At 34.2% G+C, this 20,822-nt stretch overlaps 1 protein-coding gene across 3 annotated transcripts; it reads left to right on the top strand.

Moving 5' to 3' along the window:
• The first annotated feature begins 764 nt into the window (after positions 1–764).
• Positions 765–14,953, top strand: LOC18437683 (guanosine-3',5'-bis (diphosphate) 3'-pyrophosphohydrolase, putative (DUF2215)). 3 transcript variants are annotated; one of them, XM_020669248.2, is made up of 10 exons: positions 765–1,173; positions 3,109–3,325; positions 3,779–3,936; positions 4,083–4,228; positions 6,011–6,073; positions 6,201–6,293; positions 11,395–11,556; positions 12,475–12,551; positions 12,685–12,860; positions 13,970–14,953. In XM_020669248.2, exons 1-10 carry the CDS (start codon positions 1,092–1,094, stop codon positions 14,275–14,277), a joined length of 1,482 nt encoding a protein of 493 aa, XP_020524907.1. In that variant the 5' UTR covers positions 765–1,091; the 3' UTR covers positions 14,278–14,953. The 3 variants fall into 3 exon arrangements, with proteins under 3 accessions (XP_020524907.1, XP_088703255.1, XP_088703254.1); XM_088847129.1 differs by lacking the exons at positions 765–1,173; positions 3,109–3,325; positions 3,779–3,936; positions 4,083–4,228 and adding an exon at positions 5,784–5,869; XM_088847128.1 differs by lacking the exons at positions 765–1,173; positions 3,109–3,325; positions 3,779–3,936; ... (1 more) ...; positions 6,011–6,073; positions 6,201–6,293 and adding an exon at positions 10,055–10,866.
• Positions 14,954–20,822: the final 5,869 nt, after the last annotated feature.

Raw genomic sequence — 20,822 nt, 5'->3', positions numbered from 1 at the left:
TAAAAACAATGAAAACTAAGGCTCCAAGTGTTTTTTAGTAGAATTATTATTTTGATCTCCATATTAGATATTACATATCTTTAATATTTAAGTCCAAAAATCTATCTCAAAAATAGATTTATTAATAGCCCACATTTCTACGCATGTGGGGCGTGGCCGCATAGAAACCGGGTCCTCTACTATATAAGTTTTGTGTTGCTTGTAGAATTATATAAGTGGATTGAAGCTCGAAACAATCAAATTATGGCGCACCTCAAATATTTCATTAGAAGAGGTTGTTTTGATATTCAAATAACCTCAAATTGATCATCTCTACCTCAAGATACATTCACATGAGAAAAAAAATGGATTTCAAGTTTTGAAAATAGTGTATCTTGTAATGTATTTTTTGCATGGTCAATTTTCAAGTTTTTATAGATATGCTCGATCTATATTATTTTTAAAGCTTTAAATTTTATAATTAGAAATGAAAATATATTGGGTGTGGTTTGTATATAGCTTAGGCTCTAAACAATCAAATTCGAGCTTGCCTTCAAATAGTGTTGAACAATGTAGTTTTAATATTGAAAATGTTTGTGATAGCTTTTTATAAAGTTTAAAGTTTAAAAATTAGTGTAGATTGACATATCTATAAATAACTTGAAAATCTTGAAAATTGATCATGCAAAAAATACATTACAAGATACACTATTTTCAAAACTTGAAATCCATTTTTTTCTCTTATCGATTTGAAAATATTTAAGCATCAAAACAACCTCTTCCGGTGAGATTTTTTGAGGTAGGCTCAAATTTGAATGTTTAGAGGCTCGGCCTTATACAAACCCCACTCATTATGTTTTGGGTGCGATGAATGATGGTAGGATGGCCAAACCAGCCTTTTCTTACCACAAAACGAATCTCAACCGTCCACCTGAGCAGCACGTGCGATATTGCGGCCTTAACCAATCCAAAACCCACGTTTAAGTGGCGTAATTTTGGCGCCATTCTTGAGAATGAAGTAATCACTCTTGAAGGATCAGAGAAGAGATTAATAGGAATTTATCTTCTCTCGCTTTTCTCCTGCGTCTCTTTTTTTTTTCTGAGCAGGAAAAATGGCTTGCTTTTCCATTTTTTTCTGCGTGTTTTTTGTGGCGCTTTTCACTTGCTCCATGTCTGCTGAGCCAGGATACAAAGGTTTCTTTTACTTCTCTGCATTTCTCGTTTGTTTTTATTGTTTTGTATCTTCCGTGGATTTTTTAGATTAATTCGGTTGTTTTTACTGGAACTAGGGTTTATAATGTAATGAACTGGGAATTTGCTGAATAGAGGACCATTTGTGGCTTTGCTCGGAAGTTTGTTGTTGGTAGTGTAGTTCTGGATTACATGGAGGTGTTTATTTGGAAAATGGGTTTAATTGGATTTAGGGTCTCGAGTTCCATGGGTGAAATGTCTTCTTCGTTTTTGAACGTTGTTGATTTTAGTTGAGTAATTATTCATAGTATTGGTTTCTTGCATCCCTTGATTGAATGTTGAACCAGTGCTTTGAAATATTGATGAAATAATTGCATCTGGTTTCGGGAATGTTTGCTAGTTTCATTAATTTAATCTTTTATTATTGTTTTTTATTGGAGAGTTCATGACTTTTAGTTTATGGTGTTTTTGTGTTTCTTTCTGCCTGTTTTATGGTTATACATGCGTTCTATGGTTCTTGAGATATTTGTTTTAGGTGTTCTCACCCACTTTGATGTCTATTAGTTAGTGTTTGAGCTCGGTCTTAAGAAATTGTTTAATTGCAAAACTATACGATGCATAATTTTAATTTAATTTAGCTTGTTTGACTTGGCTAAGTGTCTGCATCTGTGATCATGTGATTAGTTTATCTTGCTTTGGTGCCATGAAAAGTTTCTCATTATCTTTATGAACTGTTATGCAACTGTTTAATGGAGTTATTCATTTGTTGTTGATTTTCCTTTGTAGATGAAATATGAAAGAATTGGCTTTAAATTTATGCTTGTGCGAACCTCTCTTCTTATGCTTTCTCATAACTTTAGTTTTAAATGACCGCTGTTATATAAAATACAAGAAATCTGTTTCTTTAGAGAGATGAAGCTGCTGTAATATCCATTATGTGAAAAGTAAAAATAACTTAGTCAAACAAAGCTAGCTCCTCTAGATCTTTGATGTCGTGTTTCATTTGGATGGAAAATATCTAAGGGGCCCTTTTGATGGTTACAGTGGTGCTTTAAGTAAAATTAGGTTTTATATCAAAAAAAAATTTTCTGTATTATTGTATTGAATAATGCAAGTTTGTACCTGTCGCACCCCCCCTGTGCATGAACTTAATAACACACAATGGTGTGTCACCAAAATAAAGTCTGCCTAAATGACAACCAAATCCACGTCCTAGAGGACTGAGTTTCGAAATCCAAAGAATGATCCTGGGACTGTTCCTTTCAGTTTTATTTATCTCCTTCCAATTGTAATTTAGTTCAAATATTTGGTCTGACTCCTATTTTGTTGAGTGCAATTGCTTTTCATCTCCTTAAAGTTCAACCCACTTTCTTGATTTACCATTTCCTCAATCTTTGCATCAACTCAGTTTAATTGTAACACTAGTCTATAAACTGATGCAAATTTTGACCCAACCACTAGGATACGTGGAGTTTAATTGCAGAAAGGTAAATATGGACAGCAGGCAGTACACTTAATTATCTAGGGGTATTAAAACCTTGCATTTGAGCTGAACTTGATATTTGCAAGAATTGCCAATTTTGCATATTTTTGTCTTTATTTCTCTCAAACTGCAAAAGATACTCTCATTTTTAGATTCTTTACAAACCTGATGGGGTCTATGACTATAATTATGTCCATTATTTATTTGTTTTTTGAAGTGAACCACATGAATATATTAGCCAGATTTTATTCCAGTTTCTGTTTATGTTCCCAGGTAATGCAAATGTTGGTAACATGTGAATGACTATGTTAGCATGGCTAGTGGACTAATGTGTTTCACATGCTTTTAATGATGCATCACAAGTATATGGTGGGTTGATTGAGTGCATGTACTATGAATGACTACTAACTTAGAATTTAGAGTGTGAGTGACATGTTATGGTTATTGGACTGCAGAGATCAATGCGAGCAATCCTGTTCTGCTTGTATTTCCACGTGTTTTTGTTCCGTCCCATGGTAAAAGTACTTCTTTGGCATTGTGTGATCGTGTTCGAGTCAAAGGTCTGTCAAGGTTAAATCTCAAGAGCTATCCCAATTCATTTCGTGTTGCTGTGACGCCTTCAGAGAAAGTACCAGAGGCTTTCCATCATAAGATTTCTGTCTGCCTTCACCAGTATGTCGCTTTTATCTATTTACTACTGTTGTTGGTGTTACCAATGTTGGTTGTCATATATGCCTGCAACTATTTTGTCCCAATATGTTAAAATTTAGGTTATATGTGCAAATTTGGCCTTGATCTTATATGCTTCTTTTATACATCACTGCTTATTTTTTATTTGTCAGATATTTAGATATCTAACTGGAACCTTAAAGGAAGGTTCTCCATAGCCTTTTGAGTTTCTAATGAACAATATATGTAATTGCTATATTTTTATTTATTTATTTAAACAAAGACTTGTACTTGCTACTTACATCTTAAGGATATGTCGAACCTTTCCTTATTCTTTTACTTTGCATATAGAAATTGGAGAGGTATAGATGGAAATAAAAAAGTTCAGAAAACTTAAGTTGTGTGGACAGTATACTGATACCCCCCTGAGTACCTATCTTGCCTTGATGAATGCAGGAATGCTTCTCTTGGGCTATGTGATTGTCCACTAGATGAATGGGAGACTATTCAAAAGGGTGCTTGGAGCAGTGTCATATCTCCTTATGGGGAGAGACTTGTTGATGTCAAGTTTACTGATGGATTTTCTGGTTCTGTCACTATATCAGCTGAAGAAGGTTGATGCAAACTACCTTGAAGTCTTGTTTCTCATATTGCTCATATACATTTATTGAACTATTGTGAATTGAATTTTTTTTATTTTATTTTTTTAAAATTGTTATATTGGGATTGAGGTTTGACCTAGTAGTTTACGTACTTGCAGAGTCTCATCCATGGCGTTTAGCTTTTCTTGCTTTTGGGTTGGTTGTACTGTTGCTCGCTCCATATGTTAGCAAATGGGTGCCATTTTACTACACCAGTTCAATGCTCCTTGGGATTATAGTTGTTATCCTTATCCTTTTGTTTCAGGTATTTTCCATTTACAAGCATCGAGTTGTTTTTCCAGCTTTGTAAACTATGAATACCATGATTATTTTTCCTTCTGTTACAACATTATAAGATCATTTCTGTGCTACCTGATCTGGACATAGATTTAGCATATGGAATTATGGCATGAGAATATATTACATGTGTACAACTATAATTAAAGCTTCACACTTGTAGGGGACAAAGCGGTTACGGATTGTTGGGTGCTAGAAAAATAGATTGATCATTGCTATTGAGTTTGACCTCTATGTCATTCTCGATTTCTTCCAGATACCGTTTATGCAGCTATGACATGTTCTCATGCTATAATTGTGTAAGTTCTTATAAACATCTGTTGTATACGGTTCTTTGAAATTTCTGAGAAAAACTCGTGTTTGAAATTGTTTTCACTAAAGAAATCAAGATTGGAAGTCTTCATTCTATTTACATATTAGTCTTCATAGTGGTCTAAGAAGGGTGAGGACCTTAAACTTTCTCTTAACCCGTGCCAAGCCTTGTTAAAGAAAGTGGGTGGTGTTGGGGAGGCAGCTAATGTAAAACTTTGCCAAAACTTTCCATGAATCCTGAAGGCAGACCAGGATTTGTGTAGCCGACCCCAAATAGTTAGAAAAAGCTATGACGATGATGATGATGATGATGAAAGATATGTTATAAATAGTGACTCCCATGTTGATAAAAAACATGAGATTAACAGGGGTCTATTGGAGTTGTATATGTAAAATTTTTCATGCTTTGTATATTTTATTTTATTTTACCAGACATAATCTATGTACATTAATCTGTTGCTCGTTAAGATTAGAGAATGTGCTCATGTCATTTGTAAAGAACTTCTCTCTAGTGAAGTTTTCTTAGTGTCCTTTGTCTCTGGTGAACAATGGATTAGAAAAGGAACTACTCATGAGAAAAAAGAGGACTAAGTGATATCAAATGAATACATAATTCATATAGTCGCACGTGAGCCTGTACAATCTCATTGCCCATAATAGAAATAAAGTTCAGCCACCCTTTGCATCTGCTACGGAAATAACCCACTTCTTCTTGTTTACAATTCTTTAATTATTTTCATGGAAACATGGACCTTCATCTTGAGTTTTATCATTGTTTTGGTGAGTGGACATTTCAAATGAGCAATGATAACTGAAGCAACAATCAGATTTTTTTTTTTTTTAAAATAAATGCATCTGTTTGAAATTTTCAACTGGGAAGTAATGGATGCAATGCAAAGGTAAGCATTAGAAACCACAGATTTCGTGATTGAATCACAGGATTATGGATAATTTAGAAAGTTTTCCATTGTTAACTACTAATAAACCATAATTTGATTGTTTAACTGTACCATACATTTACTCGAAATTGTTGTAACCTGTATATGATTGCTTAAAATAATCATGTGATTAAGATACATGACAGTTATTTTGGATCATTCTTCATGGTCTCAATTGTTATTATTCCTGAATGATTTTCTGTACTCATGATTTAGAATATTTTTGTGTACTGCTGGAAAGAATATTTTATATCTTATATGCATTCCACCAGAACGACTAGGCAGTTCTCAAATATACGAGCCATCCGCCAACCACTTTGCTTTACTAGATATGCCATTTTGCGGCACACCATTTAAATGTATGTAATAATTTCAAGCCATAATATGTGTGTTTTACTTTGAATGGTTTCTTGTATGTTTCTTATAGAACAAATTAGAAAAGGAAAAAAAAAAAGAATATGTTTCCTTATGTTGTTACTGACATCTTCAATTTCACATAGGGAATGAAACTGTTACCTACAGGCAGGAAAAATGCCTTCTACCTTGCTTTGTATGGTTCCTTGGTAAGTTTTACCTGTCATCTAATCATGTTAGGGTACTAGACTTCCATGCATCTTATGCCTTAATTCCTTCTATGAGCATGAACTTTTTGTCCTTTCTTTGACATTTCCTTTTCTAATATTTTGTTAGGTTGGCCTTGGTTCTTACATTGCTCATTACTTTTCAACGGTAGTCAATTCCATTCTTCTGAGTTTTGGCCTGGATGAAGAGATGCATAGCCCTGTGAGTTGTTTTTCATATGACTAGCTTCTTATAATTTAGAGAATTTAAGAAAGAAGTGCTCCATATTTAATGGGATGCTGGAGTATTTGTGCATCTAGTTTTCAGGATGGATGATGGATCTAAACATCTTTAAATTGTTGACAAGTGTTAAATGACCATTTATGGCTAGGGGATATATATATATATATATGAAAATTATGAGATTAGCCCACTAGTTCATATGAATATGTGTTCATATGAGCCCAACAACCCAAATTGAATCTGGGCCGATCTGACCGTCATGACCTCATTTCATATTTTAATTTTAATTTTTTTTCTACGAATCCAATTAATTTGGAATTTTAGACGTGTATTGTATTATTCAAAAATAGGAGAATCTAATAAAAATATCAAAAAGATAATTTTCAATAAATAAATTAATCAAAATACCTCTGAAACATTTCGAGGGTATTTTGGTCGATTTATTTTTTGCGAATTGTTTTTAAAATATTTTTATTTGGTGCACCTTGATGAAAAGAATACACACCTAAAATTTCAAGTTTTTTGGATTTGTAGTAAAACCATTAAAATGTGAAATGAGGTCGTGATCGTCAGATCGGCCCAGCTTCAATCTAGCCCGTTGGGCTCATATGTTCATATGAGCTAGTAGGTTAATCTTAGCATTTTCCATATATATATATATAGGGAAAAGATGGCGTACGCCCATTCGTGTATTTGGTTTTGGTACGCCAATGGCCCAGATTAATGGGGTTAAAATGAAGGGTCGCCATTCAAAAGGGGAAACTCTCGCTGTAGAAAGGAAACTCCATTTGAAATCAAGACAGCTTAGACCTACAAACTCCCGCCTACTGTGCAAAGATGGCAGGCCTACCTGCCTCAAACCCTTTTCATACTCCATCTCTCTCTCTCTACCGATGCATCCACTCCCGCTCTCTAAACCACATGAAATCAACTACCATTCCCTTTCTCTCTCTAAAACCAGACAAGCCCTATCTCTCCGTCGTGCCCTCTCTCTCTCTAAGCCAGAAATACGGAAATCTCTCTCTCCATTTTCCTCTCTATCTTTCACAAACTACAGGGGCCCTAATACACCCTCGCGCCCTCTCTCTCTCTGAACCAGAAATCCAGAAATCTCACTCTCTCTCTCTCTGTCCTTTTTCCTCCTTATCTTTCACAAACCACAGCAGGGAAGCCCTACCAAACTGTCGTCTCCCTCATTCTGCGCCTCTCATACAACAACAAAAATGAAAGCCCTCTCTCGCTCGCAGTCACAGAGGTACGAATAGAATGGATTATTCGTGTATTTTTTATTTGAAAACCATGTGATGGGTTTGTAGTTATGGGTTATTGGTTTGAAAACCCTGTGATGGGTTTGCGTATCGCGTATTTCATTATTGTGATGGCTTTGTTCTAATGCTGTAAATCTGCATTTTTTTCTTTGAAAAATTGGAGATGGGTTTGTTCTAATGTTGTAAATTTGCGTTTTTTGCTTTGAAAAGTAGGAGATGGGTTTGTATTAGTACTGCATTTTCAAAATATCGAGCCCAAAGATCCTAAATTTTGGTGCTGGATCTACACAAAACTATACTTTAATCCAAATAGTTGAACCAAAAATATAATTCTTTAACGAATAATGAAACAAATGAACCAGATTTCACTAAAATAGAAGATTTAATCTTCAATTGGCAGCCTGTGACCTATTGCCCAAAATTAAATTGAAAAAAAAATACATGTTTCAGATTCAATTGGCGGGCTATTTCTTTTTCAATGGCAATTTTTATTTTTATTTTTATGCATTAGCTGTCCCATTATCATTGTTCTTTCAATGGAAAAGGTTACTGATGATGTTCCCATTATCCTTGATATTTCAATGGAAAAGTCTACTGATGGGCTTGAATTTGATTCATATGTGCTCATCCTATTTTTCTTTCATCGCCATTTTTTAGGGCTATTTCTTTTTCAATGGCATTTTTATTTTTTTAATACATTAGTTGTCCCATTGTCATTGTTATTTCAATGGAAATGGTTACTGATGAAGTTCACATTATCCTTGATATTTCAATGGAAAAGTATAATGATGGGCTTGAATTTGATTCATATGTGCTCATCCTATTAAACTTTCATCACCATTGTTTACGAAACTTTACATGTGGCATCTACTCATAAGATGCTGAGAATGTGATCGTCTTCATTTAATTTCACTCTATAGAAAAAAGATGGGTTCGATTCTTTCATTTTATAGAGCCATTGCATAACTAGACTACCATCTTCTCTTGGTAGTTTTCTTCTGGCACTAGTAATTTCATTTTCGATGTCATTTTGTGTACATGTAACATTCTCGATCCCTCCAGCTTGCTCTATGAATATGTCTTGGCCTAACCATTACCAAACTCATTGAATTTATTATCAACTTTGTGGCACTAGACAATGTTCGGTGGCTGCAAATTAAACAAGCTTTTCTTGGACTAACTAGATCGTGATTGTGATCATCAACAAACCTAGTCACAACCCACTTATTGTCCGCTTTTCTACTGAGTCCTAGCTTAGCCTTACACCCACACCTGATTCAAGGAGTTCCTTTCCACTAATCTGCTCTTTCACTTTGTGAAATCCTTCTTTAGAGCAAATAATTTCTCTATCAATCCTTTCACTTTTTTTATTATGGGTAATCCCCAACCGGATACCAAAGCCTTTGGCCAATGCATAAGCCTTATAATAGTCAATTGCATATTCTTCTGAAGAAAACTTCATTCTTACACGAGGTGCATTTGTTTCTAGGCCTTTGGTTGAGGGGTCAGGTTTCCCATCTTGCATTTCTGTAAATTTTCTAGGAGGGGTTGCAAGATAAAGAACCTGCTCCATGGGCTCATTAGTGTCACCCATGTTGTCTCCAATTGCACAAGTGGGAGATGACACAAGTCTAAAACGGTGTGATCCATCTAAGTTTTTCAACAGACCCTACATAGAAAAATAAACTATATAATGGTGATGAAAGTTACATAGGATGAGCACATATGAATCAAATTCAAGCTCATCAGTATACTTTTCCATTGAAATATCAAGGATATTGTGAACTTCATCAATTACCATTTCCATTGAAATAACAATGATAATGGGACAGATAATGTATTAAAAAAAAAAATGCCATTGAAAAAGAAATAGTCCTAAAAAATGGTGATGAAAGAAAAATAAGATGAGCGCATATGAATCAAGTTCAAGCGCATCAGTAGACTTTTCCATTGAAATATCAAGGATAATGGGAACATCATCAGTAACCTTTTCCATTGAAATAACAATGATAATGGGACAGCTAATGTCTAAAAAAAAAATTTGCCATTGAAAAAGAAATAGCCCGCCAATTGAATCTGAAACATGTATTTTTTTTTTTTCAATTTAATTTTGGGCATTTCGTCACAGGCCACCAATTGAAGATTAAATCTTCTATTTTAGTGAAATCTAGTTCATTTGATTCATTATTCGTTAAAGAATTATATTTTTGGTTTAATTATTTGGATTAAAGCCTAGTTTTGTGTAGATCTAGCCCCAAAATCTAGGATCTTTGGGCTCGATATTTTGAAAATGCAGTAGTACATCTCCTATTTTTCAAAGCAAAAAACGCAGATTTACGGCATTAGAACAAACCCATCTCCTATTTTCCAAAGCAAAAAACACAGATTTTCAGCATTAGAACAAACCCATCTCCTATTTTTCAAAGCAAAAAACGCAGATTTACAGCATTAGAACGAACCCATCTCCTATTTTTCAAAGCAAAAAATGCAGATTTACAGCATTAGAACAAACCCATCATAGTAATGAAATATGCAATATGCAAACCCATCACAGGGTTTTCAAACCAATAACCCATAACTACAAACCCATCATAGGGTTTCAAACCAAAAATACATGAATAATCCACTCTATTCGTACCTCTGTGACTGCGAACGAGAGAGGGCTTTCACTTCTGTTATCGTATGAGAGGCGCAGAGAGAGGGAGACGACAGTTTGGTAGGGCTTCCCTTCTGTGGTTTGTGAAAGATAGGGAGGAAAATTGAGAGAGAGATTTATGTATTTCTGGTTTAGAGAGAGAGAGCGCGAGGGTGTATTAGGTTTCCTGTAGTTTGTGAAAGATAGAGAGGAAAATGGAGAGAGAGAGAGAGATTTCTATATTTCTGGTTTAGAGAGAGAAAGGGCTCGAGGGAGACGGCTCGTCTGGCTTTAGAGAGAGAAGGGGAATGGTAGTTGATTTCTTGTGGTTTAGAGAGAGGGAGTGGATGCATCGGTAGAGAGAGAGATGGAGTATGAAAAGGGTTTGAGCCAGGTAGGCCTGCCATCTCTGCACAGTAGGCCGGAGTTTGCAGGCCTAAGCTGTCTCCATTTCAAATGGAGTTTCCCTTCTGCAGCGAGAGTTTCCCCATTTGAATGGCGACCCTTCATTTTAACCCCGTTAATCCGGGCCGTTGGCATACCAAAACCAATACGTGAATGGGCGTATGCCATCTTTTCCCGTATATATATATATTGGAGGCTATCTCATTGGGCCAATTGTTGTAGTCTAAACCACATTTTTCATTACGTAAGTTAATTGAAAATATAAGTATATGACCATTTGTAGTCTAAACCTCATATTTTTCTGTGTGATAATTGAGAACACTCTCAAATGCATGCATTAACATAGAAGTAGTCCTATGTACATACTTGTATGCGTGTGTAAATAATTTTTTTTTTGTGCTGGTGTATATACTCATGCACACACAAATGCTCTCCCATAATATATGGACCTCCCTCTGCATTAACTGTATGATACAGATACCTCCCTTCACCTGAATTGTGTTATTCATTGACCTCCTTCGACCTAAACCTTTTTTCCAGCTAGGCATCTTTTGTTCCCATGTTGCATGGTAGATTGATATTCTTTAGTCCTGTTCTCCCAAATAAATGGTTCCATCATAAACAGAGATCTAATGCAAATAATAGTTTAATATTGCTATCTATAATGCATGTCCCTCCAACTCATTGAAAATTCTTGCTTCTCAACTTTTTCTTCCTCGCTATTTAAATTGCATTTGCTGACATTTGTTCTTGTGATGTGTTCTGCTTTCAGGTGTCTATATTTCTAGTGGTAGGAATATTAATTGCTGGAGCATGGCTAGGATATTGGGGTGTGCGAAAATTTGTACTTTCAGAAGATGGCAGTGTTGATATTGGAGTTGCTCAATTTGTGAAGTGGGCCATGCGGATTATTGGGACAGTTTGTATACTTCAGGTAGTGCTTCTTTTAGCCACACAAGAAAAAAGGTAGTCCTTCTTTGGTATTGGGATTGATGTGTTGGCTCCTGTGCCACTAACGTCAATGGTTAAAGACATTACTTAGGCTGAGATTGTTTTTTCTCTTGGATTTTTAGGGTTCGATGGTTTGTAAGATCTCTGAACTGTAACCAAGGAGAGCTTATGAGATAGTTTGATTTGAAATGTGGCTGTAACAATTTCTTAACTTTTTCTGACCCTTGTGAGGGTTTTTTTTTTTTAAATGATATCTTCTTTTTAGATCCTTCAATATAATCTGACATAGTCCACTTGTTTTAGTTTCTTAACTTTTTCTATTGTGAGGATTTTTTTTTTTTTAATAATATATCCTTTTTAGATCCTTCAATATAATCTGACATATTCCCCACCTTAAACTAGGACGCACACTTAATGATCTGATTCTTCTTCTAAAAGTTAAAACACTTGTTTTTGACAAAAACAAAAAGTAAAAAAGAAAATCAAATCAAAGTAGAAAGTCTCTAGCTAAGGCCTAGTCCAACCAGTCCTGGAACACTAGTGGTTAAAAACTATTAGCTATATATTTGCCAGTATCCTGGGATATCACTTTCATGTTTGGTTTCGTCGCACGTGTAGTTTGAGAAAAAAGTCTACTATAGTCCAGTGGACTTTGGATTTGGAAAGCTAGAATTCATTGGGGCCATCATTATTCCAATGAAACGATGGATGGCGATGGAGAGAGTGGATCCAGCAGAACAGGACAGAGCCCCAATGGTGGGTCCTGATCTGTCTCCATCACCATCCATTATATCATCGAATGGTGATGATCCCAATGGACTACTGTTTTTACTGTCCATTAGATTATAGCTTCCGATTTTCTGGAAACCTTGAATGGCACTAATCATGAATATTTCACCAGAGCTCAAAAGATGCTCTCTTGGCGACGGGGTCATTAGCTGCTTGCTGGTGCTTGTGCAGTCTCATGTCTTGCATGAGGTATGGAAATTCAAATAGAATTCAAATCCTGCTTAACTCATGTGAAGCAGAGCTCTGCTTTCCGTTCCTTTTTTTTCTGTTTTCTCTTTTTCTCTATCATTTGTTAGGAAATGATATTTGGGGATGTATGCAGGTGGAGACCACGTTCAGGAAAGCGGAATATGTGGCATCCACCAGGTAATCGCACTAAGGCTGAATTTTTTAGGAGAACCCCACCTAAGATGGGTGCTCAAAAGGCACTTATCAAAGCTTCACATAATCGGCAGAGCCCTAGCAATCAATATTCATGGTCTGGCTCTCCCACAAGAGGTATTATATATATGGTGTCTTTTATGATAATGCCCGCTAGTGGTTTTATATTTTTTGTGGGAAATTTAAGAAAACTCCTTGTACATGATCGTTAGTTTAAAAATAAATAAATGATAAACAAATAAATTAAAAACGTAGTCTATATTTTATCTTGAAGTCCTACTTTTTCTCATTAGTTTATATTTTTTCCAAGCCAATCCCTTTTCGGACATCCAAAGTTCGAATGTTGTTCTTTTTCCTTTTATGAGTAAAGGTTGAATCCGGACCCAGCTTTCACTCAAAAGAATGTGTGTTGGGTTTGGACTTCCATGTTCGAACCTGACACATATTTTTAACTGAAAGCCTGAGTCGGACCTTCAAGTTCAAAAACCCAGGTTTAACTAAAAAAAAAAGGGTTTGGAACTTGAAGGTCCGAACCTAGTCTTCCACAAAATTGTGTGATGTTTTCAGACTTCCATTGTGTGTATCTACACAATTATTTTGAGTGATAGTTGGATCCGGATCTCAAGTTCCAATCCGTTTTCACCTGAAAAATGGGGTTCGAACTCAATGTTCCAGACCCAGCCTTCACTCATTGAAAATAATTGGAAAAAAAATCAAAAACGAAAAGTCGGACTTCAATGTGAAATGTATATGCGGTCTTTCTTTTTTCCTTTTTTTTTTTAAATATTGATCTTGTATGGGGACTTGACAGTAAATTTCCCTATTTTTTTCTTTGAGAATTCGTTTAGAGATACTGATCTCTCTCCAAGATATCAAATATGGCTTTCGGATTCCGAAAGTTGAGATTATCAATATGCTCGTTTTCAAAATTGTGTGCCATTAAGAAAACACATGGAGGTCTGTTTGTCATTCTTTTGTTGTGTCAATTATTTGTCGAAAATCATACTGCTCACCACATGTTGTGGCTCCTTTGCTACATTTGCTGCCTCATACCAGAAAATTTTGACAATTGGAGTATAGTAGATATGGAGAGAGAGAGAGAGAGAGAGAGAGAGAGAGAGAGAGAGAGAGAGAGTTAAGTTTCTATCGATTTAACTAGAAGTAAATTATCGGTGAGTGCATGTTTAATTTCTGTCCATTTCAGCGGGAAGTAAATTTTGTCACAGGATTGGTTTTGACACCATCGAGGAGTACATCTCAGAGCCAGAACTACTACTCAACTGTCCACAAGGATCCAACAAGGAAGAGATTCTCAAAGAAAGAGTGGGAGGAGTTCACGAGGGAATCAACCCGAGAAGCCATACGCGAATTGGCATCATCTCCTGAGTTCACAGAATGGATGATCGAGCACTCTGATCACATACACCTGGTGCCAGAGGCCACCTCAGATGAGACCACTTTAAGTGAGTCAGATTCCAGTGATGAGACCTGTGAAGAAAGTTGTGGGATTAGCCTTTCAAAGTGGTGGTCATAGAAACCAGGAGTGGGTTTTGATGCTTTTCTAATCTCTTCATTGGCAATTAAAGAGAGTGGGTCTGTAAAGGGGTGCTTAATGAATCACACACACACACAGACTTTGTTTTTCTTTGTTTGTTTTTTCCCTTTCTTTTTAATTTACTATAGGCGAATATGACAGTTTTTGTATATGGAGGCACTGGTTGTTAGTGAGGTGCACACGAAGTAAGAGACCAGTTGATTCAGTAAATTGAGATCCTGGGGAAAGGGTGCTACTTTTCCAGAAATGGTCTGTTATTTGGATCAGCAAGACGGCATCTTGGCCAGCGGTAACACAGCTTTTGTTCTTCAAATTTTGGTTGCTATATGGTCATCATTCTGAGATGATGATGCAACAAATTGTGGGGGCAGGGGGGGGAAGCTGGGACTTGCTACTATTTTGTTTGCTAATGCATAGTCAGTCAAGAAAGCCACATCTTTTTCTAATGCTACAGTTTGGCGGTCTAGACTACCAGATTTTATTTTTGTTTCCTTACTTCATGATTTAGCACGAGTGCCCTATTGTAGGGTCAGATTTTATTTTTGTTTTTTTGCTTCATGATTTAGCATAAGTGCCCTATTGTAGGGTTATAACGATATTATCTGTATTTTCTCCATTTTAATTAATGAAAATGGATAGAGTGCCTTCTCCCCCATTGATTTACCCCAAAAAAAACGTGCAGTCCTTGTATATACTTCTGCGCAAGCTTCTCACTATACATGGAGAAAGAGCAGCAAACACCCATGTACTCTCGATGCTTTCAGGTTGTCCATGAAATACAAGTGCTTAGGTCACATTTATTTTACAGGAAATTGAAATACGCATCATTAGTTAATCTATTTCTAATCTTTTTCCTTTTCTTTTAGGACCTGATTTTACAAGAGTAGCAATATTATTAGTTACTAGGGCTGCCAATTGTGCCAGATTGGCCCACGAATTTCTGAAGTTGGGAAAGTGAGAGGATTTAGGAATGGAGAAAGTTTATATAAGGTTGCAACTTTAAAATGTAGAATTAAATATGCACTACAAAAATCTATCGGAAAAAGGTTGTTTTAATGTTGAAAAACACTCTATTTGATCATCTCAACATGGGGATGTATGAATTTGAAAAAGAAAAAAAGATATTAAGTCTTAAAAATAGTGCATCTTGCAACAAATTATCTAGATTAGATCTACTTGATTTTAACCATTTTTAGATATAATTAGAGATAAAAATAGATTTTTAGACAATCCTAAGAAATTGACACCAAAATTACACGTTAGGATAAAATTTGGAAGTACGCCTTTAATGTTGCAACCTCATAAAAACCTCATCTTGCTCTTTACATGTTCTTATTTATTACCATTAGGGGCTGTTTGGATACCTGGATTGTTTAAGGTTGCAACCTTATAGAAACTGCATCCTGCTCTTTACATATTTTGATTTATTACCATTAGGGGCCGTTTGGATACTTGGAAATATATTGTCTGTGAAATATGTTATGGGCATAATACATTACCTGCAAATGGATTGTCAGTATTTAGATGCAACTTGAGAAATATATTGCTACTATTTGGCTATGTTTGGAAGAAATATGAAAAATACATTACCATCCAAATATGAAAAATAGGGCTATGTTTGGCTAACATGATTAGTCATTGGAATAATATAATTGAAATAACATAATTTTATTGTAATAAGCCTTATTTTTAGTTATTTATTATAGAAGTCTTTCAAATGTCTCTCTATATATCATTTCAAATAAGCAATAAATTCATGACACCAAAATCAAAATCTTTATGGTACAAGTTAAAAAATGGGAAAAAGTTTGATTAGTAAACTACAAAGTTTGATAATTGCAATAGAAAATTTTGAAGCATTGAAGGAGACTAAAGAGGTATCTTATTTCAATTGAGCTTTTACTAATCTTTTATGAGAATGAAATTTTTTATTAAGATTGTGTTATGTGATTTCTCATCGATTACCGATTATTATTTTTATTATTTACGTTTTTATACGATACCTGATGGCCGGCTACAACTCAAATTGGGGATAGAGGGATATAGAAATTTTTTTATTATGATTGCAGTAGAAAATTGTCCTCATCAAGTTCTACAACTGTTTAAATCAATTTAAATTTCTCCCTACTTTCATTTATCAATTATTAAAATTGGGGATAAAGGGATGTAGAAATTTTTTATTATGATTGCAGTAGAAAATTGCCCTCATCAAGTGGGAATAATATTAAAATTGGGGATAAAGGGATGTATAAATTTTTTATTATGATTGCAGTAGAAAATTGTCCCGCATCAAGCGGGGATAGGGCAGAGAGACACACACCGAACTATTTACAAAGATTACCTATAAACCTCGTAATAGATTTTTCATTCCTCACTGTGTTCACCGCGTTTAATGGATTTTGTGATTTTTGTGGAAATCTTGGATGATCTCGAGTGATGTCTTTCCATTTCCTTACTATCAAATTATACCCAAACAAATGTAAATCTCATATTTCTTTATAATCTATTGCCACGTAATAGATTTTCATGTCACCAAACCACCCCTTAAGGAAAGAAATTGTTACAAGTAAAGTTGCAATAATCTCCACTATCCATTTTACTTGGACCATGTAGATTTGACATCATTTTAAAAATACAGCACATATAAGCACCAACATAAAAACTTTGTAAAATTTATATTGCCTAACTAAACTATATGGTTTAGAATATTGCAACCTTACTTCTATAAAAAAAAAGTTGGTTGCCTCGTGTAAATTGCAAGTGGCATACAAATGTATCCGTAGCTGTAGAGATAAAGTGCACCTTCAAATTTTATCATGATATATAATTTTGATGTAAAATGTTCTTAGGATTTTCTCAAAGTCTATTTTCATATTTAATTATAAAATTTTAAATTTTAAAAATGATTAAAATCAAGTAGATCTATAAACATATGAAAATCTTGAAAATGGATGCTGTAGATAATATGTTGTAAAATGCACTATTTCTGAGACTGAAAATCTTTTTTTTTTTCATGGTCATACATCTCGATGTCGAGATGATCAATCAAAGGGTTTTTGAACATAGGTGCATCCATAGTTCTACATTATAAGGTTGTATCCTTCTATAAACTTTTTTTCTTATATAATATATACGTTTGAAGGAGGGATGTGCAAGGACTCTTGTTATGGGAGGGGAGAGGTGGGAACTGGGAGCCCAAGAAATTTCTATATACTTTGTGATTAGTGGAGATTCCTTTTGATTTTTTGGCCCTTACATCTTATAATTTGCATAGAGGCAGTACACTACAAAGCCATTAATATTTGGTACAATCAGGTCAATTATCTACAGGTGCGGTTTGCATAGAGCCTAGGTTCTATGCAATCAAATTAGAGCCTATGCGTTACAGAATACACAATTTTTAAAATGTGAAATCTATTTTTCTCTCATTTCCATAAATTATCGAGATGATCAATTTGAGAACATTTGGGCATCAAAACAAGCTTTTCTAAAGAAATTTTTGTGATAGGTTCCAATTTGATTGTTTAGAGCCTCGGCTCAATATTCACTTTTCCCATTACTTATAATCATCAAAATTGAACTTTGAAAGCTCAGCTTATAATTTGCGTGTAGATGCAATAGTACACTATGAGGTCATTTATATTTAGTACAAGGATGTCATTCATCTATAACCGTAAAAAATGAATCCTGGCCGCTTAGAATGTGCCACAAAGTTCAGCTGAAATGAACTGGGAACTACCTGCATACCCTTTTTAGATAATTTCCTAGCACTTAATTCAGATAACTTTGATCCATGGTCTTAGTTAAGATTAATCTTCGAGTCCAAAAATTCCTCAATTCGCCCTACCCTGCCCTTGATTGTTAAAAGTCAAGAGGAAAATTGTTTCTTGCAGGCTGTACTGCATGACTGCATATGCGGTTCAAAAAGTGTAAAGCATTCATCTTAAAGATGGAAAGGTGTTCCATCTAAAATCATGTAAACTAACGGTTCAAATGTTTTTTTACCAGAATTATTATTTTTAATTAATTTACTTATTTTTTCATATTCATGATCTCCATGTTAGATATTACATGTCATTAAAAACTAAGTCAAAACATCCATCTTAAAAATAGATTTATTAATAGACACGCATATGAGGGCTTGGCCCATAGAAACCGGGTCAAGTTTAAAACTTTGGAATTGTATCCGAAAGCAACTAAGTTGTATATACCAAGAATTAGAAGCATGAGACTTTGTATTATGCCCTGTGGCCTACCACATCCGAGATGCTAGCCGGGTAACTTAATGGCTGAAATGTGGCCCCAGCATTTATTTATTGAAGTCGATCAAATTGCCATGTAAACTTACAAGAGAGATTATTGCTCAAATGGCGGCCATTTTACAATTTGTATGTTTTGAGAGAGAGAGAGAGAGAGATTGGGGTCGGTTATATAACCAACAAACGAGAAAACCGACTGAAGTGAAATTATCCAAAGTTCCTTTATTCTAGACCATAGTTTAGCCAGTCTATTCTTAAAACAAGATTTTTTTTTAAAAAAAAAAATCTACTTTTTTTAATAAGACCTCCGAGTTTAGGTTTTCAAATATCTTTAAAATTTTATTTTTAATGGAACCGATATAAATATATATTTTATCTTTTCTTAAAAACTCTTTTCAAAAAAGAAAAAAGAAAGCTGTAACCGTATTATCTCTTCATGGATTTCATATCTGTGAATTTTAGGTTAAAAATAAGCACATAAAAAGTGGAAGTGTTGAATCTTGATTTAACCAATATATTCCTTTAAAAGAAGTGCAATATATTCTCCCAAAAATAATATTTCAAAGGAACCATTTATCTCAAAATAATAGTTAGAAGAAGAGTAACCCAATAAAAAATCTTTTTTTCCTCTAAACACAAAACATCTTTATAAAGAGGAAATGAGAAATACAATGACAACGAAAGAACTAGACAAAGAACAAGAGAGAAATACAGTGACAACTAAAGAACTAGACAACTAGAAATTCAACGTGAGCTTTGAATATTTGAATTTATTTAAGCATTTTGTTACATTATTTATGCATACAAAAGTTTGATTAATTTCACCTTTTCATTTGTTTTATTTCATTAGTACATACAACAAAATAATTTAGATAGACCACTATTTACATTTTTGAGGTTTTGTGCTTTAGTTAACTACAATCCCATATTAAAGGTCATTCTTGGTTTTCCTTCCCCTGATAATATTATATACGTTGGCTTCCATTCTTATTGTTTGCTAACGTAGTTCTTATGTTAATATTGTTCATTGTTGATACATTGAATATTCCCAATAAAGCAATCATATGTTTTATGTTGTGACAACAAAATAAACATTTTTACTATAGCTGTTGAAAGTTAAGACAAGTTTGTCAAGTATAACTCTAATGATACCCGGTAAGGAAATAAAAATTTATTTCAATGGTTCTAATGTATTCATATAAGAGAAATCTTTCTATGTTCCCCATACAACATAGAAGTTCTATCCTCTCCCTAACATCCAACCGTCCATTTTTTATCAAGAGAGCCACTCACCATTTGATCTTAAATTCGACGTCTCAAAATATTTTATTTTTAATTTTTTTAATATAAATTTTCTAAATATGAAATTTAGTACGTGTCATCTTCTCATTGGGACGCACCTATAAAAAATATTAACCATAATTTTTCAATAAAAAATAATAACCAAAATACCCCTTGAAACTTTCGAAAGTATTTTAATCATTTTATTTTATTGAAAATATTTTTTTTATATTATTCGTTAGTGTGAGTTTAATAGAGGAATTGGCATCCAAAATTTGGTGTCACAATAATTTATAGAAAAAAATAAAAATAAAACAGTGTAGAGACATGACATTGTGATTGGAACAATCTTAACCCTCCATTAAAAAATGAAGGGTTGGATAAAAATAAAAATAAAACTTTTGTGCTGTAGGGAGAACATAAAAAGCTTTCCCTTCATACAATAACCCCAACTCATAATCACATACAATTTTTACATATCTGAATTTTTTTCACTCTTTGGTTTTGAGCCAAATTCAAAATATTCATTATTCACTACCTTAACTAATTTTTGACGATCCATATTTTTTATTTTTTTTGCCTTTGTACCCAAACCAAACCAATTTATCGTACATGTTTTGGTTTGCCAATGTATTATTATTCCTCGATTAGTTTTGATGTTTACGAGAAACTCTAAGAACACCCAATCTGCATTGGACAACAAGATAAAGCCAGCCAAACGGAGAATAACAATCCATGCACATGGAGACACATGTGCTCTATTATTTATACGTTGAAACACGAAAGAAACACCACCTTTATCTAATACTTAAAAAATTTAAGTCTTAATATTATTTCTTGAAATCTCAATATAAAAGTATTTAATATCACCCTACTCTTAATACCTGATTTTTTATCAATATAAATGTACTTAATGTCACCATACGCTTGATACCAGATTTTTTACACTTATATCTTGCTTACAAAGAAAACAAGAAAAGCCAA

Source organism: Amborella trichopoda, chromosome 9 (assembly GCF_054954075.1).
Source record: "Amborella trichopoda isolate Santa Cruz 75 chromosome 9, AtrichopodaSantaCruz75HAP2 v2.0, whole genome shotgun sequence".
NCBI lineage: Eukaryota > Viridiplantae > Streptophyta > Magnoliopsida > Amborellales > Amborellaceae > Amborella > Amborella trichopoda.
The sequence above is the reverse complement of the archived record's forward strand: the minus strand, read 5'-3'. Positions and strand labels throughout refer to the sequence as shown.

What these genes read in the sequence shown, in the direction of transcription:
- LOC18437683 (XM_020669248.2), top strand. Translation starts at nt 1,092, where the DNA reads ATGGCTTGCTTTTCCATTTTTTTCTGCGTGTTTTTTGTGGCGCTTTTC. An exon ending in TCCTTATCCTTTTGTTTCAG is followed by an intron (nt 4,229 to 6,010) that starts GTATTTTCCATT and finishes AATTTCACATAG; the next exon opens with GGAATGAAACTGTTACCTAC. An exon ending in AGTCTCATGTCTTGCATGAG is followed by an intron (nt 12,552 to 12,684) that starts GTATGGAAATTC and finishes GGATGTATGCAG; the next exon opens with GTGGAGACCACGTTCAGGAA.